Genomic DNA, 25,866 nt, shown 5'->3' with positions numbered 1-25,866 from the left:
TACCATCGTTGTGTTGGTCCGTTGGTGGAGAGAAGAACCATATTCAGGAACAGGAACCGTGCGCGCGGGTGCATGCATCTCGGGGCGCCAATTGGCCGGTCCAGGTCCATCCCTACGCGACCTGCTGGCTGCCCCTGCTGCCCTCGACCGTGCCAGGACAGGAGTCGAGTCTCCCTTTCCACGTCGAAGCTGCGCGGAATTGGTTGGCGCATCGATCGCATGATTAGGTGCCCCCAGCCCCAGCCCCAGCCCCAGCCCAGGCCAAATAATTTAGCGGCCGTGGGGGGGCACATGCTGCCGTCGTTTTCCGCCCTAGGTAGGGAACCCGCGGTCGCCGCCGCCGAATTGCTTGGTGCCCGACGAAACAGAGGGCGCGCGTGCGCGCGCTCGCTCGCACCGGCCGCTGAAAACCGCGCGCCGAGAAAGCGGCGGAACCAGCTGCCTGAGCACGTATACACTGCCAAGGACGGTCGTACTACGAATAATACATAATGTTAACATTAACAAACCGGACGAGGAATCGTTGACGGCCCGTCGGACACGGCGTAGCCGAGCAACAACACATCCTGCCTGTTTGTTTGCTTACAGCCCCATACACTTGGCTGCAAAATCATAATAGAAAATATGTTCACCGTACTGCTGAATGACTGATAGCCTCTGCAGCGAATGATAGCCCACAATGTTTTGCACCAACTGACAAAACATTGTGTGATGTGGCTGCAGTAGCGCTTATTTAAAGGTGAAGCTTTGTTTTTTTATCTTAGAATAACTAGAGTAAATTTCTTTTTAAAGACGATCTTACAGCTCTCTACCGAGAGTGGAATGTTGGTGAAAATGGCATCATAGCTTACGGAGAGAGTAAGACAAGCGAACCAGGTTTTCCGAAAACTTGTTTTGCACAGATGCACAATCTGCATATATGTACTCCAGGTCCCTTAGCTAGCTAGGTGGCTATATATATACAGTATAGGAGACTAGTAGTAGTAGTATATTTCTTTCATGATTTGAGTGGCAATCATCGCAAAGCAAATTCAAGGAATACAAATCATGGTACTGATTCTCTGGAACCTTTCTCCCCCATACATAAGCCGTCCAGGTGAAGGCTCTGTTTCTTCTGGACTGAATTAATCTCGTACGAGATACGGTTACCGGTGCGCGGAAAGGAGCTCCATCACCCAACACTCATCACTCGTGCAAGTTGCTCAGGTCAGGCAGATTTGTGGTAGTATAGGCTCGACCGCTGAGATATTATAGAGAAAGAAGATTCTTTTCACCGATATTCAGAGAGGACAGGCTCAGCGCTGTCTGCTCACACAGTCATACAGATGCAAGCTGTGCATCTATCCATCATGAGCGTTTATGTCGCTGATCGTAGATCGAACTGGACATAAGCTGAGCGTTTATGTGACCAGCTGAGGGGGCGGCGGCGTTGGTGTTGGAGTTGGTGAATCGCCGGTGATCGCAGGACCCTAACAACAGGTCCGATCCATCACTGTTCAATGGCCTATAACTGAGCGCACAGTACTGATACTGATACGAGTACAAGACAGTACATACAATGGCCACATAAATGGCATGATGCGTCGTTTCTCAGGACCAGAAAGAACGACCAATTCGTGAGCTCGTGTCCTCTGTGATGGATGATCTATTGTACCGCCAGTACCTTCTGCATGCCTAACCTTGATGAAACCTGATCTGTTTGCTCTTCATCATGGAACGGCGGGACACAAGCACAACTGTATAAGTAGCGTCAATTCCACTGACCGTGGCAGCTGTCTGAATTGACCTACATACATGGACTTCGACTCCATATCTAAGGCCTTGTTTAGTTCCCAAAAATTTTCCCCGTCACATCGAATCTTGCGGCACATGCATGGAACATTAAATATACATGAAAACAAAAACTATTTGCACAGTTCATCTGTAAACCGCGAGATGAATCTTTTGAGCCTAGTTACTCTATAATTGGACAATGTTTGTCAAATAAAAACGAAAGTGCTACAGTACCGTTTTTCACAAGTTTTTGCGAACTAAACAAGGCCTAAAACAATCTCGGGCCATGTTTAGTTCCATCACGAAATTTTTTCACGATACCGTAGCACTTTCGTTTGTTTATGACAATTATTGTCCAATCATAGATTAACTAGGTTCAAAAGATTCGTCTATTAAATTTTGACCAAACTGTGCAATTAATTTTTATTTTCGTTTATATTTAATACTCCATACATGCATCTAAAGATTCGATGTGACAGAAAATTTTGAAATTTTTTTGGATTTTGGATGGAAGTAAACAAGGCCTCGATACTCAGGCCTTGTTTAGTCCACCTAAAAAATCAAAAACTTTTTTAAGATTTTCTATCACATTGAATTTTACGGCACATGTATGGAGCATTAAATATAGATGAAAACAAAAATTAATTACACAGTTTATCTGTAAATTACGAGACGAATCTTTTAAGCATAGTTACTCTATAATTAGATAATGTTTGTCAAATAAAAACGAAAGTATAAAATCTAAAAACTTTTTGATCTAAATAAGGCTTAATTTCCACCGGAAGCGTCGAGCTATCGGGAAGTATATATGCGATTTTCACATTCCTATTCACCTTTTTGTCTCGTGCACGATGAAAAAGGAACCTTAATCAACGCGGAATATTTTTTTTCATGCAATGCACAACCTTAATCCTAACCAAATCAGCTGATCTTGTATGATTGATGCCACTGCGCATAAAACTAAACTTTCTGTGACTGAGCGATGGATCTCCATAAACACATTCTCTGATGCCCAAATCTTTAGGATTCCTGACTTTAACCAAGAAAGAGGAAAATTAGCCCTGCAACTTGTACTTCGTCCAGATGTATGATGGAGTACCAACTAGCAAGTGGGAATAACCTAAAGGATACTTTTGATGAAAAAACAGTAAAGACAGTCTCAATGGACGAAACTACACACGTTTTCTATAGTTGCCACGTCAACAAGAAATTATCTATAGAAACTATCTCATACAGTAGAGGTTTTCTCGTCTAATAAATGCTGCCTTTTTTGCTTCTCTTTCTATGGTCTTTTTCCTAGCCACCATGTGTGAGCTCGTGCTCATGATGAAGCAGCCTGCGTGGATGACGAGCATAAAAGGAGACTAGACGACGAGCATAGAGGATAGCAGTCTACACGGACAACAAGCATACATAAGCCTCATGATGGAGCAGCCTGCACATGGACGACGAGCATGGAGGGTTGCGTGCTCGCTCCTGTCATCACCGTGGAGCTAGACCTCGGCTAGAGAGTAGCATCGAGTGCGGCGGTCAGCGTTAAGAGCGGTGGCGTGGGCGAGCGAGCGCAGCAGTCGGCAAGCCAGCGCGACGGCCGGCACGGGTGAGCGAGCGCAGTGTGCAATGGCTGGTTGCCTGGTAGGCTAGCGCGGCAGCACCGGCAAGCGAGCAGTGCGGATGTGCGCAGCGGCCAGCAAGCAAGCTAGCAGTGACGATGAGCGTGGCGGCGCATGCGATGCGGGTATGCAACTACGTGAGCGCGGCTAGCGCAAGCAAGCGTGGTTGGTGCGGTTGAACTCGGCGGTTACGCGAGCGCAGCGGCACAGGCAAACGCATGCGGGACCATCACATAGACACGGGCGGTTTCTTCCCAACGCAGAACTGGTGGTTTCTTCGTTCATCGGGTTTAGTGAAGACGTGGTTTCTTGTATAGGAAACGATTTCTTCATTTTCTCTTCTCTTTCCTCACTTATTAGACTGCCACATCCGCATTTTGCTTAGTTGGTAAGTTATTCAATAGAGATAGAAACCATCATTAATACCCCATTGGACTGCCCTAATAATATAATAATAGACCGAGAGAGCTTGAGTGTTTGTGCCCCACAACACGGCCGCTGCCGGCCAGCAAAACACAAGTTAAAACAACAAATTAGACACAGCACATCAAAATTTGTCCGAGCCAGTTTACGCAGTGAGTGCTTTGCTGGCAGCCAAAACTATCATGGGCCAATTTCGTAAATCGGTCTGGGCTTCAATTGGTTCGGTTCTTTGTAGTGGAATCTGTCCATCACATTTAAATTTTCAATTTGGTATAAGTGCTCGTATGTTTCTAGATCTATTTCAGAATTTATCGGCGCTATGCTTTTGGTGGTAGACGATGTCTACGTCGACAATGAGGTGTCTATGGTGACTTCGTGAATCTTGAGATCTACTGACTCAGTCTTTTGGAGGTGCTCAGGGCACTCACAATGCAGACTCTATCATAGAGTCTAAAGTTATTTATTATCTTGAACAATGTGGACTTAGAGTCTGAATAAGACTTGGAGTCTTATTTTTTCTACCTCTTTCTTCAATAAATATGCTGCCACATCAGCAAAATATCATAAATAATATATAATTAATTGTCTTGGACTCTGTGATAGAGTCTTGCATTGTGAGTGCCCTCATAGGAGTATAGTTGTTCGTACGTGTGTTCATATGGGTGAGTGTACGTGCATATTTAAGCGTTTGTGTTGTACTCTGTAATTTTAAAAAAAATCAGCCTAGGCTGATTTTTCATCACCTGCACAAAAACGCTCCACGTTGCTTGTTTCTTCCCTCTCGAAACCAATGCCTTCGGTGTGGTTCAAGTATTTTTAGCTTATCTATTGTTAACACCCAAAAATCTCTAAAATATATAGTGGACTCGGTCATCATGTTTCTATCGTCGAGATGGTCAGAAAGCATATTTGGATCATCACATTTGAAGCCCAAACGAGAAGAAAACAACTTTTCAGGGTTGGGGGGGGGGGGGGGGGGGGGGCTGGCCCATTCGACACCATCTAGGTCTTGTTTAGTTCATCCCGAAATCCAAAAAGGTTTTAAGATTTCCTGCCACATCGAATCTTATGACACATGCATGAAGCATTAAATATAAACGAAAACAAAAACTAATTACACAGTTTGTCTGTAAATCGCGAGACGAATCTTTTGATCCTAGTTAGTTAATGATTGGACAATATTTATCAAATAAAAACGAAAGTGCTACAGTAGCGAAATCTGATTTTTTTTTCGGAACTAAACAAGGCCCTAGCATGATTCCCAAAACTGGCCAGACCAGTTTTCACAACTTTCTCAAACACAAGAATGTGCTGCACCATTTTATTCCTCTCATCGAGCTAATCGAAAAGTATATATGGATCACCTTGTTTTGGAGTTCGGATGAATTAATTGTAATTTTTGAAACATTTTCTATGCTGACCCGCAAGAAAACAGGCCAGGCCGGTTTTTATGGACCAGTTCAAATCTAACCCGTGTTTTGTAAAGGGTTTTCGACCTCTTGCAGGATACTCCACCCCCTCCTTATTAATATAAGGGCCACAGCCCATTGAGATGTCCAACACACACAATTTGGACACAAAAATCAATCTACTACCTCTTTTTACCCTCTTTTCCCATCCAACCTTTCAAGTATATATTGATCTCATGTAAGGCATAAAATATTATTAGTGTTCATCTTTATGAGAGTGAAGCCTTGTAGCTCAAAAACTTTAAAGATATGTTTATGTGCCCTCATAATCTTTGGTGAACTGAAACACGAGAGACCTTGCTGACCATGGGTGACATCAGACCCTTTCACCTTACATGGGCCCCTTGAGCGGTTGCATTTTTTTGTTTGAAGAGAGTATAGCTTAATAATGTATGTTCGTTTATCTGAAAAGTTATAGTTGAAAGTATTGTTCGCTGATTTATTTGAGAGAAAAACACCGTTGAATGGCTACAGATTCGACAGATAAGTTCAAGCAAACAGATGAGTAGAACCATGGCGACTAAAAACAGATATTGTGTGATGTGGATGTATCCAACAAAAACAGAGCATCTTAGCCAAGGTAAACCTAACATTTAGGTCTTGTTTAGTTCGTGATTTTTTTTGGATTTAGCTACTGTAGCATTTTCGTTTTATTTAGTAATTAGTGTCAAATCATGGACTAATTAGATTCAAAAGATTCGTTTCACAAAATTACATATAAATTGTGTAATTAGTTATTTTTTATCTATATTTAATACTCCATGCATACACCTAAAGATTTGATGTGATGAAACAAAAAGAAAATTTTTTGGAACTAAACAGGGCTTAGAGATGCAAACAGTTTTTACTTGCTTTTCTATCTCCTCTGGTGGAATTGTGAGTTCCCTGCATGGAAGGTGAGCACATCTGGCATGTTTGGTAGCGCTGTCAGTTGCTGCAGGAGTGGTTTCACCCTGTCGCGTGGAGCTCCGCAATTTGTGTTGATTGGAGCTGAATGCGGGAGGGTATTGAAGAAATAATCTTCACATAGTTCTATCATCCTTTCTTGCAGCATAGCCCCCAAATACCCCTCCTCTGCCCACATGGGATGAGGTGCGGCAGCAGGAACACACATTCTCCTGAGTTTATGAGTCCCGGTTATTTAGTAGTATTTTTTTAATAATAATTAGTATAATACTTTCAACCAAAGCTTATGGTTCAAGCGAACAGAACGTGCCTGGCATACAACAGTGAGGAGGTGTAGGAGCACGGCAGTAGGACAGGTCACATGCGAGTAGTAAATGGACGAGACACACAGGATGGATGGGAGAAAAATAAAAAAACTAAAGTTATTAAAGGAGAAATAGATAAAGGAAGAAAATAGAAAACAAAATAAAAAAAGACAAGAAGGATGTTATGAAGGCCTCACCATTTTTATGTACCATGACTACGTGAAATGTTGTTTTACCAAATATTTTTTTTGTAAAAAATCTAGAAGCAAGAAAAGTTATTCCACAATAGAAGCAAGAACACTCTGTTTTGGTTGCACCCAAAGTTCTACCATACGCACCTTAAATTAGTGGAGGAAAAATGGATTTCACGTCATAGCTGCCCTAAGTGTAGGGATGAGAAGGGATGAAAACGAGTTTGAAAAATCGTCTCTCATAAACAGGATTGGGTTCACAAAAGCTTGGATTAGAAATGGGATCGGTATATTCAGGCATGCAGAAATAAATAGATACGACCAAAAAGCCAGAAAAATAAGTTATGCATGTATAAAGTCACACATCAATAAACACATATGGACATATTTACCTACATACTGCGTTAACACATTAACATGCATAATTGACGATTAGTAGGGTTACTAACATAACATAAAGGCTGATAATTGTTAGGTGAATAAATGAAAAACATGATAAATATCAGTTCTTCCCTGATGAAAACAAGATCCATAAAAGTAGGTAGAAAACACAATCTTCCATTTTCGTATTTATAGAAAGGAGATTTCATAAATATGAAAACCGACGGGACAAAAGTAGAAAAAGGGTTAGAATTGGATGGGATTTTTTCTATCTATTTTCATCCCTACCTAAGTGACAGAGATAGAGGCGGTTCTAGCACTAGGACAGCCAGGGCTCGAGTCACTCCTACCACTGTTGAAAATATAGAGCCATTGTTAAATCCTCAATACAAAAGTTTATAGCCATTGAAGTTTTTAAAAAATAGTTATATGCACATGAAAATAAAAGGAGAACGAGTCTCCTCCAGTACATATGAGTGTGTTTGGTTGGGTGGCCAACAATCGGACTAGGCTCCACAAAACCACCTTAGAGTTGTTTAATTCTCCAAATGGACCATTTAGCCAGATCCAACTCAGCCACCGACCACTCCTTGCCCTGGCCAGCTGGAAATGGATTGCCACATCGTTTTGTCTATGCGCAGCAATTGTTCTTAAAGATGTGCATGCAGCCCGTGGGCCCGAGGCACGATAATTTGGCCTGGTCCGAGCACGGCCCGACACGGTGGGAAACGGGCGCGTGCCGGTCCGTGGCACGTAGCAGGCCGTGCCTGGGCCGATGCCTCGACATGGCGAGCGGCACAGCCCGGCCCGCTAACAACGGCCGGCCCGTTAGCGGCCTAGGCCAGTATATAAGCCAAGGGGAGGGGGTGCCCTAACCCTAATCCCATTCGGCGCCGCTCCCCCTCTCGGCCTCCCCGCCCGCGCCGCTGCTGCCCCCTGCCCCAAACCCTAATATCCGCCTACACCGTCGCTCCCCACCGGGCACCAGCCGTCTTCATGCACTCCGGCGAGGTCTCCACCTCCAGATCTACAAGATCCTCGTTCGTCTTCCACTCTTCCCCGTCTCCGCCACTCGTCTGCTCTATTTCTTCATCACCGACCTTCATCTCTAGCTATCCACCACTCTTCTTCTCCATTTCTCCAGCGCCGGGCTCCGTCTCCGAGCAGGTAAGCACCTCGTCTCCGCCGCTCGTCTTCTTCTTATCCTTCTCCACCTAAACCCTAGATCCATCTAACCCTATTCTTCTTCTCTGTTCGCAGGTCATCGGCGTCAAGCCGGTGCCGCCGGAGGCGTTGAGGAACGGTGCCGGGAGGTGAAGGAGACGCTGTGGTGGCCATGGCGAACAATGATGGTGAGGACGGCTACTCGTACTTGCCAACCTTGGCCGATGAGCTCAGGGGCTGTGGGTTGCCCGGAGAAGACGACGACGACATGACAGATGTTGCTGACCTTTTGTTCGGTGCAGTGCCATCGGCTACCTTTGGTGCTAGTCGTGCTTCTGCTACGACTAGTGCTGGCCGCGGTCGCACCTGTGGCCGTGGCCGTGGCAGTTGAAAGGTCCAAATGGCTAGAGGGGGGGTGAATAGCCTATTAAAATTTCTACAAACTTCACTAAGCAAGTGAGTTAGTAAAACAAATGGCGAAGCAATTCTAGCACTAGCTCAACTAAGCTATGCAAGCCACCTATATAAACTAGTACAAGGCTAAACACGAAAGCACAACAACAAGAGAAGGCTAGTTACACTCCTAAAAACAAGAAGACTAAACTAAACAAGCTAAACAACTAGCAAGGTATACAAATAAGTAAAGGAGTGGAGAGTGATTGTTATACCAAAATTGTAGAGTAGAGATATATCCAATCAATCACTCACAATCACAAGAGAATCCTCGGCAAGAGATGACACAAGATTTTTTACCGAGGTTCACTTGCTTCCCGGCAAGCTAGTTCTCGTTGTGGCGATACACCCACTTGATGGATCACGAGCTAATTGGCAATCCAAAGCCAAACCCTCAGCGAGCGTCGCACATCCACTCACAAGATGGGGATCCTCTAAGTCACGAGCAATCCACTAGAGTAGCCAATTGCGATCTCCCGCGGGGAAGGCTCAAGAACCCCTCACAAATCACTTGGTGAGGCTCGAAACAATCTCCAATCACGAGCTCAACACCACCACTACTCCAAGCCGTCTAGGGCGTCGGGAAACACCCAAGAGTAAGAAGAAATCCACAGCAAACTCAAGAATCAAGTGCCACTAGATGCAACTCTCAATGCAAAGCACTTGAATCTCACTCAATCTCACAAAGATTAGCAATCATGCAAGGAGATGAGTGAAGGGAGTGTTCTCTAGCTCAATGTATGTCTCAAGTAATCAAATGTGCAAGGTTGACCTCCCAAAGCCGGCCACTTCCTATTTATAAGCCCCCTCAAAGAAACTAGCCGTTGGTTGTTTTCACTAGGCTGAAAACGGGGGCACCGGACGCTACTAAGTGATCACTGGACGCTCGACCCCCAGCGTCCGGGGCTTAGGCAATGACCACGTGTCCTACTTGGTTCCCGCGTGTCAGTTTCTAACGGCTACCTGCAACACACCGGACGCTCTGCAGGTCCACATCGGACTCATGCGCAGAGAGTTCGGCAAAACTGCAGGGTCACCGGACGTGAGCCACCGGACGCACCGTGAGCGTCCGGTGCTCACCGGACTTAAACACAGGGAGGGTTGCAAAACGCCCTCACACCGGACGCTAACCACCGGACGCTCTCAGAGTGCGTCCGGTGCTCAACCCTACCAGGGTCAAGCACACCGGACTCTGAGGCCAGCGTCCGGTGCCTCCGCACTCAGCGTCTGGTGAGTGTTTCTTAGTGAAAACCACTCCTGTGACTTCTCCAAATTTCCCACCGGCGCAATAGAAAATATACACTTATTTTTCTCAAAAGCGCCGAATACTGCCTCGCAAGCTCGGCGGGAGGGAGAGAGGAACCCACACCCCTCTCAACCATAGGAACTCCACCTTGTTTGTAAATGTGCTAACACCAACAAGTGTCCACCAAAGTGCATGTGTGTTAGCTTTTCACAAACATTTCACCAAAGGAGTTAAGTTAGCACTTTACTAGATCCTAATGCATATGCTCAAGATATGGACCTAGTAGCACTTGATTCGAGAGAAGACCGTGATTTCCCCTCTTGATAGTCGGCTATCTATCCTAAACCCGGTCAATCACTTCTCTACTCATCTTAGACCGGCAAAAGTAAAACCCTATGATTATACCTTTGCCTTGATAACTTTGCTCCTCGTCTATCGCCATGATCTTCACTTCATGCTTCATCCCTTTGTGATCATGTGGCCACCTTTCCATGCCACCATGCACCTTCATCACATGTGTTGCTATGCCTAACTCAAAACACTTAAACACAAGGCATTAGCAACTTGGTGTCATTAATTACCAAAACCAAACTTGGGCTTTCAGCAGTGGCAGCGGCAATGCTGCTGGCCGAGGCCGTGGTGCTCCTGCAGTTGCCGCGCTCGGCGCTCCTGCAGTGGCAGCGTCTGACACTCCTGTAGTGGAAGCACCCAGCGCTCCTGCACCTGCAGTGGCAGCGCCTGGTGCTCTTGCTCCTACTGCCCCTGCTCTTAGCGACGCTGCTTTTCTGGCATCATCGGCCAGCAACAGTAAGCGTAGATCTCCTGTGTGGGAACACTATGATGAAGTTCATGATACTGTTGATGGTGAGGATTGTTGTTTTGCTGTTTGCAAGCTCTGTAAGTCTTGTTTGTCTGCTAAAAAAATATATCATGTTGTGCATCAGCGCGTGCTTGCTACATAATTAATTTGATTGTCAAATCTGGCTTGAAAAGACTTAAAACTTACATAGAAGTTTTTAGAACTGCAATTAATTTTCTAAATTCATCTAATCATCGCGTTGCTCAATTCAAGAACTACTGTCTTGCTAAGGATATCAGACCTCGTAAATTCTGTTTGGACATGGATGTTAGATGGAACTCCACCTATCTTATGCTTAAACATGTGATGCCATAAAGATTTGTCTTTTCTGCTTTCATCAACTCTCAATCTGGATATGCACTCTTGAATGAACAACACTGGTACATTGCTGAAAAGGTGTTGGAGTTTCTTGAATTGTTCTATGATTCAACTGTTGCACTTTCTGGTGTGTACTACCCCACTAGTCCACTAGTACTGCATCACATTCTTGAGATTGCTACCCACCTGGTAAATTATGAAAATAATAACCAGTTTGGTGATGTTGCTGTGCCAATGAAGACTAAATTTCTTAAGTACTGGAAAAAATACCTTTGTTATATTCTTTTGTATTTGTTCTGGACCCAAGGGCTAAGATCAGAGGTTTGTAAAATGTGCTTGACTTGCTTTCTTAGTGTAACAATATCAGTTACATTGCTTATCTTGTTGAGGTTAAATTTGAGTTGCATGCACTGTATGACAAGTATGAATCTAGATTTGGTGCAGCTAGGCCAGCTAGGACTACACATCCATCTGGCCTGACAGGTAAGAGAAAGCAGGCATGGGGCAGATTTTTCGTAGCCTCTGACACACGGTTGGCCGGGAGCCTGATGGTGTTTCAAAAACACCCAAAAATCAACTGAAAGAGCCATCTTCTCCCATCTCCATCTCCCGATCCAATTATCAAAAATCTAAAGCAATTGCATCGTGTTCTGGAGCTACATGAGTGCTACAACATTGCTTAAAAGCTTCAGAGTTTAACTCGGATCAGAGTAGGAGGTAGAGAGCTCAAGAGTAGGGTACTTGGGGTACTTGCAAACTTACAGTTTAAGGGGCTTTACTGAATCATCTCAGGTTAAGTGATAATCACGATGAGTTTAGGGGCAAGTTGCTTGCATCCTCCATTGGGCACGTGATCTGATTACAGTGATAATTAAGCATTAGATGCTTGCACTCCTGGCCTTCTCTGGTTTTGAAGCAAAGATTTTTGCCTGATGCAGGCTTTTGCCTATTTATCAGTGTTCGTTAGCAATCTATTTTTTTCTCCTAAACCCTTCTTTGCCTAGTTTGTTACAGACAGGGAGGTTGCTTTTGGATGTGCCCCTCTTTTGCAGATTGTTAGAATGTGTGTCTCAGCTCATCACCTATCCTACCGTCTTTCTCGCACCTCTGTTACTTGTCTTAAAGGTGGTAACTTACTTTCTTAAAAAAGAGGTGACTCCATCCAAGCTAAACCAATCAATCAAACACACTAGATACTAGTCAAGCTTAGGTAGTTGCCAGCCACGCGTTTTAGACAGTGTAGGCAATCAAATAACTCTATCTTGACTTGCTGGAGACAGTCTTAATATTCCTAGACAGACTAGAAGGGAGCCAGGCAACCAAAACAGACCCTATATACTTTTAGATCCTGGGTGGCACTAGTATCATATCAGCATGGTTCTCCAACGCTACCGACGGACGACATAGAGTGAACGTACGCACTGAACCCAGCTGTTGGCGCCGCGGCGCCACGATGCACGTTCGTCGGGAGAGCCGGCAGGGTGGCGTCCCGGGACTGCAGCACGTTCAGAGCGTGCACGATGGACGGGCGCTCCCTGGGCACCGGATGCGAGCACCAGAGCCCTACTACCAGCATGCGCTCCATCTCCCACACGTCGAACTGACCGTCCAGCCTACCGTCGGCGGCCTCCAGCACGGCGCCGCGGTCGTAGAGCTCCCACACCCACTCCGGTAGCGCCAGCGTCTCCCCGTCGGGCATCTCCTCCGTGGCCGGCCTGCCGCAGGCGACCTCCAGCAGCACGACGCCGAAGCTGTACACGTCGGAGGCCCTGCTGGGCTTGTGCGTGGTCACCAGGTCCGGATCCATGTAGCCCATGGTACCCATCACGACCCTGGTGGTGCGCGGCACGACGCCGTGGTCGAGGAGCCTCGCCAGGCCGAAGTCGCCGAGCTTGGCGGTGTGCGAGGAGTCCAGCATGACGTTGCTGGGCTTGACGTCGCCGTGCACCACGCACTGCTCCCACTCCTCGTGCAGGTACGCCAGCGCGGCGCCGAGCCCCGCCGCGATCCTGTACCTCTCCGGCCACGCCAGGAGGCGCTCCGCGACGCCGTAGAGGTGCTGGTCAAGGCTGCCCTCCGCGACGAGCTCGTAGACGAGCAGGAGGCCGCCCCTGCGGTTGCGGCGGCTCTCGCACCAGCCGACGAGCTGGACGAGGTTGCGGTGCCGCAGCTGGCTGATGATCCGGACCTCGGCCTCGAACTGCCTGCGGCCCTGTGTGGAGGTCTCCGGCGAGAGCACCTTGACGGCGACGTGGCGGTCCTGCGCCGCGAGGTAGCCGCGGTAGACAGGGCCGAAGCCGCCACTCCCGAGCTTGTTCTCCTCGTCGAAGTTGCCGGTCGCCGCCGCCAGCTCGCGGTAGTGGTACCTTCTAGGCCCGACCACCCCTTTTTCGAAATCTGCTTGGTCACGGTCGTCGTCGTCTTCCTCGTCATCGGAGTGATCACCAGTTGCGTCGACACTGCCCGGCAGACGCCGCTGCCTGCTCCTCCTCTTTTGTCGCCGGAACAGGAGCATCACTGCCGCACCGCAGGCGAGCAAGGCCGAGAGCGGCGCAACCGTGGCGACGACTGGCGTCACCCACCTCCGCGACCTTGTTGTTGACGTTGACGGTGGCGGTGTGTTCATTTGCACAACGGAGCTGATCGAAATGAAGATGATGAACATACAACATGTCGATGTGGCAATAATTCAACTACCAATAACATCATACTACACAGTTGATCGACCTGGCAATCGTGAGAGCAGGCTGCAGGCACGTACCTGTTCTCCCATATTGCGAAATCGCTTCCACTGGTGGTCACCAGGAACCCGTCAGGAACGTACTTGCTGACATCATACCTAGGTCCGACCTTGGTTAGCACACTGCCGTCGATCTCCGCGACGTATGCGTCGTTTTCAGCGAGGAGAATCCGCAACTTGCTGGCCGGCCCAATCTTGTTCCGCGTCCTTATCTTCATCATCGTAGTGATCTGGTCTTTCATGCTCGGATCGAAGAAATGGTCGTAAAACTGCAATGTAAGAATATGCTCCTATACATAAACATTGATAGATAGAGGTTGGAAGGGTGATATAAATTGCTGTGTTTGTGACACTGTTGAAACCATCAATCATATGTTATTTAGTTGTCACTTGCCTCGGTTAGTTTGGGAGGTTTTACAGGATATCTTTGAACTAGATTTTTTACCTAGATCCATAGAAGATATGTCTGTGACCTGGTTACATGGCACGGAGCCTCTACCTAAGCGGTTGATGATGTTTTTCTTCGCGGGTTTTGTCTGGGCGTTATGGATTACGCGGAACAAGATGATATTTGAGAAAACTTTTATTAAAATGCCATGATGTGATATATATGGCGATATCATTTTTGCAGAGATGGAGTATCCTTTTGAAGGAGAAAGACAAGGAGCGCGTGTGGCAGGTGCTGGAGGCAATTAGACGCTGGCTGAAGAACTTTAAACCCAAAATTTCCATTGCTACTGATGTCTTCGAGATTTAACAGCTTTGGTTTCGTTGTGCTCTACATGTCGTCTTTACCTTCCTGTTTTTGGCTGATATAGCCGTGAATTGTAATGTGGCCGGTAACCCCAGCGAACATGTTACGTTGTGCTTTCTTAAAAGCAGAGTTGATTCTCTTTAAAAAAAAATAAACATTGATAGATCGATATATAGAGATAGAAGAGTAAAAAGTATATATACTAAAAGTACGTACGATGCAAGGGGTCCCTGGATGCGTGAGGATGTAGGCGTAGCCCTGCAAGATGTTGGCCGGCGGGAACGGCCAGAGCTGATGCGTCTTTGAACCGGTGTCGTGGTTGTCGACGAACGTGACGGCCTGCTGTGGGCGCAGGCCGACCAGACCGGGCGCCCTCCCCTGGGCGTCCTTCATCCACGACAGCTGGCTGTAGTTGAGCGCGGCCTGGAGGATGCCCTTGGTGGTGTAGTCGAACGCCGCGGCGGGGCCGCCGACGGCGTCCACCCAGTCCGCGAGGACCTGCCGGTGCGCGTCCTGGTCGGCGCGCGGCCTCCCGTCCTGCTCGTACGCCAAGTCCGTCCATATCTCCGCCACCGCGACGTCGGGCGCCGTGCTGTTGATGTACCCGCCGGCGACGGCCGGGGAGTAGCCGTTGGCGAAGTCGAGGCGCCAGCCGTCGAAGCCGACGGCGTCGCTCTTCAGCCACTCGAGCCACCCCGTGAGGTCGCTCCGGACGACGTCGTTCAGGTGGTCGAGGTCCGGCGCCGGCTCGTAGTCCAGGCCGGTGTCGGCGTTGCCCGTGCCGTCGGAGTAGCTGTCGTTGCGGCAGATCATGTGGGGGCCCCAGTCGAGGCGGCCGTCCGGCGTGCCGCCCTCGAAGATGCAGTAGACGCCGCGGCCGTCCTTGCTCTCCGCCGTGCGGTGGTTGAGGACGATGTCGGCGATGCACTTGACGCCCTTACCGTGGAACGCCGCGATGAGGGCCCTCAGCTGCGTCTCGTTCCCGTACTGGGACACGTTCAGGTCGTACAGCCGCCCCGGAAGATAACCCTGCGCGTCGACGGAGTGCGACGGCGGTGGTAGCCACACATGGGTGATCCCGGCGGCGGCGATGTCGTCGACCTGGCTCTGCAGGTAGTCGTACCATCCGGATCCTCCCTTGTTCCATGACTCCCAATCGAAGGCCTACCATTACCAACGCATGGATCGATCATCGGAGTCAATTCAAGTACTAGCTAGCAAACTCGATCTTTTGGGATTGATTGCAAATTAATATATACAGAAGAATTACTAAATAATAAGTAATATTGATAATCTTTGCTTTTACCTGCAGCAGGATTTGGCTGAGTGCAGCTTGGGACGACAAGCCCAGCAGGATTACCACAAGAATCAAGTTACCTGTTCCCACACGCATATTTACGAAACAAGAAACAAGTGCAAGCTACCTTCTTTGAATCGAGAATATTAAATATAGATGTATATATATAGTAGGAGTATAAACTTGTGGAAGCCGCAACTCACAAGTGGGGTGGGGGCGGCTAATGACTTCTGCTGGTCAAAGCGATGCGAAATGGGCAGACTAAGAACAGATTTTGCACATACGCACTACTTAAATGACATAACAATTGTTGCACTTGACCAGTCTGGAGCACGAGCGAATAGGATGAGACACGGTCGTTTGCTCGACAGTATATTTTCGGTTGAGTCAGTCTATCCAACATTCTGTTGTTGGATGTACTGTTCATCTTCTTCCTCTCTATGTCGCCGCTCACCGCCCCGCCTTTGGCACAAATCACAAATCACAAGTAATAATTTTTTTCTATAAAAGAGTAAGGACAAAATTTGGTGGGCGGCATTGGGGTTGGGGAAGAAGAAGCTCGCCGGAGCTGGGAAGATGCCAAGCGGGTGCGAGCATTTGGCGGCGCGCGGCCAAAATAATCGAGTGTCCAAAGCTGCTTTGCTAAAAATAAAATGCACCGTTGTTGTATAGCTTTTCTGTTTAAGTTTGGTTATATTGCGACTCGGTGAAAATCTTTTCCTCCGTATCAAAAAGGGATTTGTTACTATTCTTTCTTCTCAAAAGAATTATTGCTATCCGTTGATCAACCAAAAATAATTAAGGATATTGTAGTACTTGTACTCTGCTAATTTTTTATCACACTTTTACGCTTTAGATCGAATTTGGGGTTAAGGAAATTACATCTTTATTGTTCAGTCCGATTGATTACGAGAACCTATTAGGGGACGCTATCAAGTTTGGTGAGATGAGAAAAAAGAGGCTTGACGTCAAGTCTGGGCCATTTATGCAGATAGAGAGGTATATACAATGAAAGACGGGCGAATAAAAGAAAATATGCCTGAGAGGCCGGCTGAGAGGACCACGTGCCAGGCAACTTTTCTTTCAAGCTTATACTGTGTGCCTAATATATGATCTTTGTAGTTAAACTGAGTCTGTACTCTTTGATGGTTTTATAATTACAGAGGAACTAGGAAGCTAAGATATTCCTGCATGCATGCGTTGACAACCAAATAATTGGTGATGGCTTTCTATTTGGACAATCAGCAGATCAGCCAAGAGGATACTTCTAGCCTCTTCAGTTTACATGTAGCGAAAGTCTGTTGATGCAGTATCTATAGTCTGCAGTGTGTAATCACCCAGTCGCACGAGTTTGTAGATCCTTTTAGCCACACACCCATCAGAATGTGTGCAGTTTTTGGACGTGGTGTATATATATATATATATATATATATATATATATATATATATATATATATACTCCCTCCGTCCCTGAAAGAATCAATTCCTAGGATCCGTGGCAGTCAAACTTTTTAAAAAAGAGTAACAACATCTATAATATAAAATACACATTATATGAAAATATATTCTATGATGAATCTAATAATACTAATTTGATACTATAAATCTTAGCATTTTTTTCTAGAAATTTGGTCAAAGTTTAAAAAGTTTGACTTAGGACAACTCTAGAAATTGACTCTTTCGTGTACGGAGGGAGTATATATATATATATATATATATATATATATATATATATATATATATATATATATATATATATATATATATATATATATATAAGTCATAAGGGGATTTCTCAATGCAAAAGTTTGGGACACAAGGGCTGGCCCATTGGAGTCCAGGAAGACCTGACATTTATCGGCCGCGGCGGAGCCCATGGAGGCCATTGAGACGGTTTATATCTCCGCAACCCAGTGCTGCTGCTCTGTTCGGCTGTACGGTCCCGATTACGATTAGCATGGAACTCCATCTCAATGCCTCGTCGGCTCGTCGTGTGGCGCCGTGTCTGTTAGCATGCTCGTTTTGTTTACACTCTCTGAATTTATGCACAATGAGCTATATCAGATCAAAGCACAACTTCAGTGTTCTCTTTCACGCCACCAGTGTTCAGGTTAGCAAAATGCGAGCGCACTGCACGTCTGCACGTACAAAGACCATAGCGAGATGGGTTTTTCTTCACCAAACAAAAAAACGGGTGGGATTCTTTCTCTAATTTCCTTTCCTCGACGGTGCATGTGTACAATAGTCGAGTTATAATTCATTTCGATTTCATATCGACAAGTTGTATAAAATGATATCAGTATTTATATCTCTAAATAAATTTATAGTAAAAATATATTTTATAACTAATTTAATGGTATTTATTTTTTTCATGAGTGTTAATACTTTCTCGTATAATCTTAGTCAAAGTTTAAATTGTTTGACTCCTCGAAATTTAATAATTACATTCTTTTACAGATAGAGAAAGTTACTCTTACCACACACAGTTGAGGGTACACATGGTTGATGGTCCTCGGTCAGACCATGCTCTCAAGGGCCATGGCGCTGTCCTTGACCATCCCCGGCTTGTGCGAGTGCAGCACCTAGCCGCATGATGCCACCACCTCGCCCACCATTGGGAAGATCCACTCGTCGCCGATCTGCTACAACACCTTGGGACTGTCTTCTTCATAATCTCGCTACTTGGGTTCGCCAGCATGATCTGAATGAAAAACACATAGAAGAGCACAACTAAATCGGTCGAGGTTCATACATGCCATGACGATTTCAGAACTTTGTTGGAGTGGATAACAAATAAAACATTGAATCAGCTGAAGAGATTGGAATGTGTCATTGGTTGATGTTACCAACACCTGCAGGAGAGAAAGAGGCGAAGCTACAAAAAATTAGAAGATGGTGTACTTGCATTGTGGATACATAGACGTCTTATACGGGATATATATATATGGTGAAATTCTAATCAAACTCATATTTTTTGCAATTTTTTAGGGTGCATGTGCCCCCTATACAGAAGGCAGCTTAGCGCCGTGTTTCTGATGCACATCGATCAAGTTTCAAAGTTAAGAAAACTGTTGATAGCCCTTAACACACCTTTTTGCCATCAACATAACATCAAATAAGTGGTCAAAATCAACATATGCATGATGTTTTATGTCATATTTCACTTGGTTTCACTTGTACATGGAGGATTGTGAGTGCAGGGGCAGAACAGGTATTTTCAAGGCAAAACAAGGCGAATTCAACTAGAACGGAGACACCTGGCATACTTGGCACCTTAGTCACCGCGTTCCCGGGTCGATCGGGTCGAGGAACGGGGACAAGGAACGTGGTACGCCAATTTTTAATACTATTCGGAACGGCGAGTATACAGCTTCAGCACGTTCCAAATTAACATGGACCGTGATCCAAGTTAATTTGGGACGACGTTCCCGGAACGACGAGAAGGAACGAGGGACGCGTAACCCATGTTGTATGGATCGATACTGTTTGAAATTATACTTCAAATAAAAATTAACCAAATATCTTGGCTGACAGGTCACAACGACATACTCTTAGTTCATACATAACATATGGAATTAACTGACTTAATTGTCTAATACTCATAGCTAGAAAAAAACTAGCAGCATGATCCATGAGCCATGACTGAAGACTGATCACCGATGGACTCCTTAGTGACTTGAACTCCTGATGAACTCCTCCTGATTCCAGCTGACGTCCTGATACAAGAACAAGATCACAAGCACATGATTAACATTTCATCAACTGAACTTAAATCTCACTGACATACTGATACAATTAAAGACAAGAGAGTGAATATGCATTCAGCTACACACAAATTGAGTTCTATTCTACCTTTCAGTTCTTAGATGGTTGAATCGCTGGGATCTATGTCCCACTTAGAATGTGGCCCTTTTTTGTAACTCTCAGTGGCTCTTGACAGAAGGCGCAAATTGGAGTAAATATAGACAAGCTTATCTGCATTCTTAGCATTCAGTTTGTTCCTCTTTGCACTGTGGACATATTCATAAGTGCTCCAAATCCTTTCTGCTGATGAGCTACTGATGGGTTGAGACAAAATTTTTATTGCGATTGTTGCTAGATCTGGAGTTTCAGAGCCATAAGTTTCCCACCAATCAATTGCATCCATGTTGTATGCATCTTGTTTCACAGAGGACAGTGCATACATTCCCTTCTTGGAAATAAAATGAGTGAATTGCTCACGGAGGATCTTCTGCTCACTTGCATCATCTCCTATTTTTTTAATAGCTTCTAACACTCCTTTCATGACATCTGGATCTTTGTTTGGTGCCTTTCTTACAAAACCCCAAGGAGCTGGCTTTTCAATATACCTCTGATCATACTATTTTGGATTGAGAGCAAATGCCAGACTGTGAAGAGGAATATTCATCTTCTCCCAGCGGTCCATGTAACATCCTAAAAATTGCTTCTTTTTAAATAGTTGAATTTGATTTTTATAGTCAATTTTGTGAGCATTAAAATATAGGAAAAAAATAATAATAATAATTTTTGGGAAGTTAAAATTTAAATAAGGTTAGAAACTTATTTTGATGCATACATGCTGGTGCATTTTATTGTGATGATTGTTTTAAAAATAAAGTGTCAAATTACTCAAAAATTCAATTGGAAAATGTATTTGGAAAATTTGGTATAAAAAAAAATAAATGGAAGTTGGAATTTCCCCCTCCCTTTCGGCCTTTGGCCCAGAAACCCCCACCCGCGCCCCTTGCTTCTTCTTGGGCCAGGCCCAGCCAGCAGCCACCCTCCTTTCCTCCCTCCTCTCTCTGACGCGTGGGGCCCGATTGTCAGCTTCTCCCCTCTCCTCCCGCAACCGCCTCCTCCCCTCTCTCTCTCTGCAGTCGAACTGCCGGCCGCATGCCGCGCCCCCCGCTCCCACGCTCCCATTTCCCCTCCCCCCGTGTCTTGCCTTTTGGACGCGCCCAAGCCAGTCCCGCTGCTCCCACTCTTCATTCCGCTCCTCTCCACCTCAGTTTCCGTGCGCAAGCGCCGAGAGCCGTCGCCGGAGCGCCGCCGCGATTCACCGAGCGCCAACGGGCCAAACCGAGCCTCCTCTGACCCAGTTCTTCGCGCTGGTGAGCTCCCCTCCCCTTCCGCTCTCTCCCGGTCCAATTCCCGAGCATTTTGGGGCTTCCTAGCGCCCTGGCCACGCGCACCGCAGAGGTCCATGGCCGCCGGCCATGACGCGAGCCACGCGGGCTCGCCCCCGGCCACGCAAGGGTCAGGGATGGACTCGCCATCTCCTTATCTCTCTTCCGGTGCTCTCGGATTTGAAAACCTCGCACCATAGCGCCTGAACGGCCTTCGCCGGTGAGCTCAGCGCGGCAGCAATGGCTGCGCCGCCGTCTCCCTCCTCCCCTCCGGCGGCCGACCCCTCTCTCTCTTCCCCCTTCTTCTAATCGTGGCCGTCCATCGCGAGATCGATGGCCAGAAACGGATGATACCCCTTCGGCTGGCAGTTTTCCTAAAGAGACCCCCTGGTTTTCTATATTACAACCCGCGGTCCTAAAACGCCCTTTAGGAATACGTTTTCTGATTTCAAACACGTACTTCGTCTCGGTTTAGATCAAAATACGCTTTTCGAAATTTACAGATTTGCCACTGAGTTTGGTTTGGCCATCAAATATTTGTTTTAACTCCGATTTGACTCATTCAAATTGCGTTAGATTCGTTTTCGTGAGATCTACATGTTAGTAACCTTGTTTCACCAATTTTAAACATTTTAATTTCGTGACCCTATTTAATTAATTACTTTTCTAAAGAAAATGTTAGAAAATTCATATCTTCTCCGATTTAGCTCCGATTCGATCCGTTCAAGTTGCGTTAGTTTTATAATTTCATAAGCTTCGCGTTGGTACCTTTGTTGGCTAGATTCACCACTGTTAGATTCCCTAGTTAATTACAAGTCCGTAAACTGCTGTTGAAATCCCGTTAAAGCATAACTTTCGCGTCGTAACTCCGTTTTCCGTGAGTTTCTCGTTGACATGATCGTAGCAGCGTGTAGATGATTTTGGAAAACTTTTATTTACATTTATTTACTGCTGGTGTACTGTTCTAATTAAAGGATTGTTTGCTTCGTGTATGTCTGTCTCCGATTGTTGTGTGTTGATGATCGATGATCGAGTCTAGTCGGTGAGCTTTACTTCGGTAATCAAGATCAGAGCCTTGGAAGCAAGTAAGATCAGCAGGACCAGCAGGAGCAATTGGATTCAAGGCAAGTATAGCATTTGGGTTTTAATTCTATGACCATGATCTTGTGACTAGATCGATATAAAGCAACAAATGATAATAATGACTTTTTAGCAACTTGAGGATTTATTCGTAAGTGATAACCGGGATGAAAGTGCAACCATGAGGGCTATAATGGCTCTGGCTTTAGTCAAGTATGAGTAATTTTTCTAGCTTGTTAGAGGTTACCCGTGTGGCGCAAATGGGGGATAGCAGACCGTGGATTCCCTGCGAGTGGTAGAATCACACGGACTGACTAACGAAACCAAGCGGCCCTAACTTGTTAGACGAACCTTTGAAAGACTTCATAGTGATCCCTGCCGACCTACCTTGGCAGTGGGTTACGAGGCTGATCACCTCAGGCGAAAGGGTAAATCATTACTCATGGGTAAAGATGTACAACCTCTGCAGAGTGTTAAAAAAAAAACTGGTATACTAGCCGTGCTCACGGTCACGAGCGGCCTTGGGAACTCTTACATTAAGGGTGATGAATCTTGTGTTAAGAAACTCATTGATTATTGTTTAATGCTCTATATTATTTATGTCACATTGATCATGAGATTGTGGGATCTATACAATCTAGTTGTTATACTTGCGGAGTTCGTCTTGGACTCACTCTTGCTATCTCCCCCACACCTCAGGAGAAGTATTGGGCTTGTGATCAACCAGTCAGTTGGATCCTGTAGAGTGACGTTAACACCCGAAGTTTGGAGTTCTCTTCCGTGTTTGCTGCCCAAGGTTGTTTCTAATTCATTACCCAAGCTATATAACTTATGCATTGTCCTTTGATATTACCCCTTATTTGTAGCTATATGTGAGGTTTGTCTTCTAAAACTCACATATGGTGCATATCTGATTTTGTTCTTAAAATCGGGTGTTACAGTCCATAATTATTTCTTCGACCTCTGGATAGTCCAACTTGTGAGGGTTGTCACCTGGGTCATGATGTCTTTGATCTCTCCAACCATGTTGTCCATTCTCTCATATATTTCTCCCATTTTTGGACCTTCTCCATCACTGAACCTCAATACTGAGTATATAGGCTCTATGAAGGCAAGGATGTTGTCAACCTCATTCCAAAAGTTTTCATCATTGATTGTATCAACAATGGCCTTTGCTTGTTGCTGCTGATCACTACTGCAGGTTTTCACCCAATCTTTCCATTGTCTGGTTACTACAGTGGTGGTAAGCCCATCTCTCACCGTACGGAGCCTTTCCAATAAAATGTGATGGCTGGCAAATCGAGTTTTTGCCACCTTCAGTAGGTCCAAACGAGAATTATTTCTGAACATGGCTAGACAATGACAATGGCTCTGGAAAAAGTTGACAATAGCTTTACCCGCCTTGTAGGTATCTTCCATCCATGGGAATTTGCTCGCAAAATCCTTGAATATGAGATTCAAGGTGTGCACTACACATGGACTCCAAAAGATGTGCTCATGAACCTGAAAAAGATGTTTCAAAACTCTTACTTTCTGACAAAGATGTGCTTATATGGGAAAGTAAGAAACAAACAACAAATCAAATGATCTTACTTTCTGAATTTCCCTGCCTGCGGCTTTACAGTTTGATGCATTGTCGGTCACCACTTGAATGACATTTTTGGGTCCAATTTCTTCAATGGCTTTCAGTAAAAACTCAGCAATTGCTTCACTAGTTTTTTCAATTCCAGAGAAATCTTCTGCATATAAGAAGCATGAACCGACTCTATTTGAGGCAAGCACATTTAACAGTGGTTGGCCTTTAAAATTAGTCCATCCATCAGACACAACAGAGACTCCTTGTGTTAACCTAACTTTTATTAAAAAAAGATAAGAGATTGATAGTTAGAAAATATATCAGTAGCTTGTAAAAGAATTGAAAACTTAAAACTTACCAAGTATCTCTCACTGTTGATAAATCATTTTCTACATTCCTCTTGAGTGCATCTAAGAGAGTGGTTCTGGCCTTCTCACTGCCAGGACCTTTATATCCCTTTGGAGCATTATTTATAGCTGTAACCATCTCAGAATAATGAGGGATTCTTAAGACGTTGAAAGAGATACTGTTAGCTGCAATGAACTGGATTATTTTCAAATCAACAGCATCCCTTTGCTGCACCAAAGGCTTGTGCTAATGAATTGTTCAACAGCCTCCCTTTCTGCTGCACTGATTCTGAAGATGGTTCAGCTTCTTTAACCTGTTAACACCAACGAAAAAAATACATCTCTGAAGTCTGAAACTCTGATTCTAACAACAGGTACTATCTATTATGTACAGAAAAAGACTATCTACCTTATCCCGTAATTCCCAGGTCTTGGCTGCATCATTTAGGAGAATAGGACAACGTTGAATCTGTGGTTTCTTGTCTAGTTGAGCACCAAGAAGATGAACACGAACCCTAGTTAAGGTACTTTTGAATGCCTTCTTGCAATGGTTGCATCTCCAATGCTTTGTTCCACCATCATTCTTTGAGGCTTTTACCTATATGCCATTACAAAAGATTGACCAAACCAGGAGGCCACTAAAAAGATGTTTCGCACCGATGTGCCCAACTTCATCTTCGGCTATACTCGTATGCCATTCCGTCCTCATTCCGTTTGTTTTCTTCCATTTAAGGGCTCTGACACGTGGGTCCCGGATAGCACAATGTCTTTCTTGCCCTTCCAGTCATGGGAGTAGTAGTAGCGGAGGGTGGCTGTGTCGCTGCCGATGAGCAGCAGGATCTCGGCGACCACGTAGCGGCCGCCGCCGCCGGGGCAGGCGAAGAGGCCGAGGAGCGCCTGGGGCTCGACGTGCTCCTGCGAGGCTAGTACCACCGCAATGATGTTCTGCTGGAAGAAGACGAAGAGGAGGAGGAAGAAGACAATGATGCCACCGCACGGCGCCGTGGCGCGGGGAAGAAGCACCACCAGCTGCACGACGAGGAGTTGCGCAGGTGGTGGCGCGAGATCTACGGCTGCGGTCGGAGCTGATCCAGTACGGCGAGCTGGCATAGGCCTGCTACGACGCCTTCGACAATGACCCATCCTCCCGGTACTGCGGCAGCTGCAAGTACCCTCGGCGGGTATGCGGGTGCACTTCCGGTGCGTGGAGGAGGCAGCCTGGGCGCCGCTCTTCGAGCAGGTCCACGCCGTGCTCAGAGACTACCCGGGCCTGTGCCTCACGCAGGGCCGCAAGGTGCTCGAGGTCCGCCCCATGATCCGTTGGGACAAGGGCAAGGCGCTCGAGTTCCTCCTCACCGCCCTCAGCTTCGCCAACGCCGCCGACAAAGACGTCTTCCTCATCTACGTCGGCGACGACCGCACCGACGAGGACGCGTTCCGGGTGCTACGCGCGCAAGAGCAGGGCGCCGAGATCCTCGTGTCCAGGTTCCCTGGGTTCTGCAAGTACTCGGCGCGACGCCGCCGCCGTGAGCGTGGGTAGGAGGAGAATGGCGAGGAGGAGCAGTGGAGAGGTGGAGGCCTCGAGGGTGGCCGGTGATGGAGGGGAAAAGTTGGAGCCCGTCGCGGTCAATGGCACTGGGACATTAAAATTTTGTTCGGACCAAGTAGCCTAGGGGTATTAAAGTCTACTGCCAGGCCACTTAACTGCTGTTAGGCTTCAAAATGGACGGAATGGCATACGGGTATAGCCAAAGATGAAGTTGGGCACAGCGGTACGAAACAACTTTTTAGTGGCTTCCTGGTTTGGTCAATATTTTATAATGGCATACAGGTAAAAGCCTCTCA

General features: G+C 46.1%; 2 protein-coding genes across 2 annotated transcripts; one reads left to right on the top strand and one right to left on the bottom strand.

Annotated features, from left to right (window-relative positions):
- Positions 12,342 to 16,015, bottom strand: LOC8065370 (alpha-amylase isozyme 2A). Its single transcript, XM_021452853.1, has 4 exons — positions 15,902 to 16,015; positions 14,812 to 15,759; positions 13,863 to 14,110; positions 12,342 to 13,740 (listed from the first exon to the last, which is right to left on the bottom strand). Exons 1-4 carry the CDS (start codon positions 15,986 to 15,988, stop codon positions 12,471 to 12,473), a joined length of 2,553 nt encoding a protein of 850 aa, XP_021308528.1. The 5' UTR covers positions 15,989 to 16,015; the 3' UTR covers positions 12,342 to 12,470.
- LOC110432735 (probable trehalose-phosphate phosphatase H) lies at positions 25,205 to 25,561 on the top strand. Its single transcript, XM_021453527.1, has one exon. The coding sequence runs from the start codon at positions 25,205 to 25,207 to the stop codon at positions 25,559 to 25,561; it is 357 nt and encodes a 118-aa protein (XP_021309202.1).

The sequence above is a fragment of the Sorghum bicolor genome, chromosome 2, assembly GCF_000003195.3.
Source record: "Sorghum bicolor cultivar BTx623 chromosome 2, Sorghum_bicolor_NCBIv3, whole genome shotgun sequence".
Lineage (NCBI taxonomy): Eukaryota > Viridiplantae > Streptophyta > Magnoliopsida > Poales > Poaceae > Sorghum > Sorghum bicolor.
Note: the sequence above shows the minus strand (reverse complement) of the source record. Positions and strands in the feature narration are given on the sequence as shown.

Excerpts from the sequence above, each read along its gene's own strand:
- LOC110432735 (XM_021453527.1), top strand. The coding sequence starts at position 25,205 with ATGCGGGTGCACTTCCGGTGCGTGGAGGAGGCAGCCTGGGCGCCGCTC.
- LOC8065370 (XM_021452853.1), bottom strand. The coding sequence starts at position 15,988 with ATGCGTGTGGGAACAGGTAACTTGATTCTTGTGGTAATCCTGCTGGGC. Across the intron at positions 15,760-15,901 it reads TCAGCCAAATCCTGCTGCAG|GCCTTCGATTGGGAGTCATG; the intron begins GTAAAAGCAAAG and ends TGGTAATGGTAG. Across the intron at positions 13,741-13,862 it reads TTCGCAATATGGGAGAACAG|CTCCGTTGTGCAAATGAACA; the intron begins GTACGTGCCTGC and ends CATTTCGATCAG.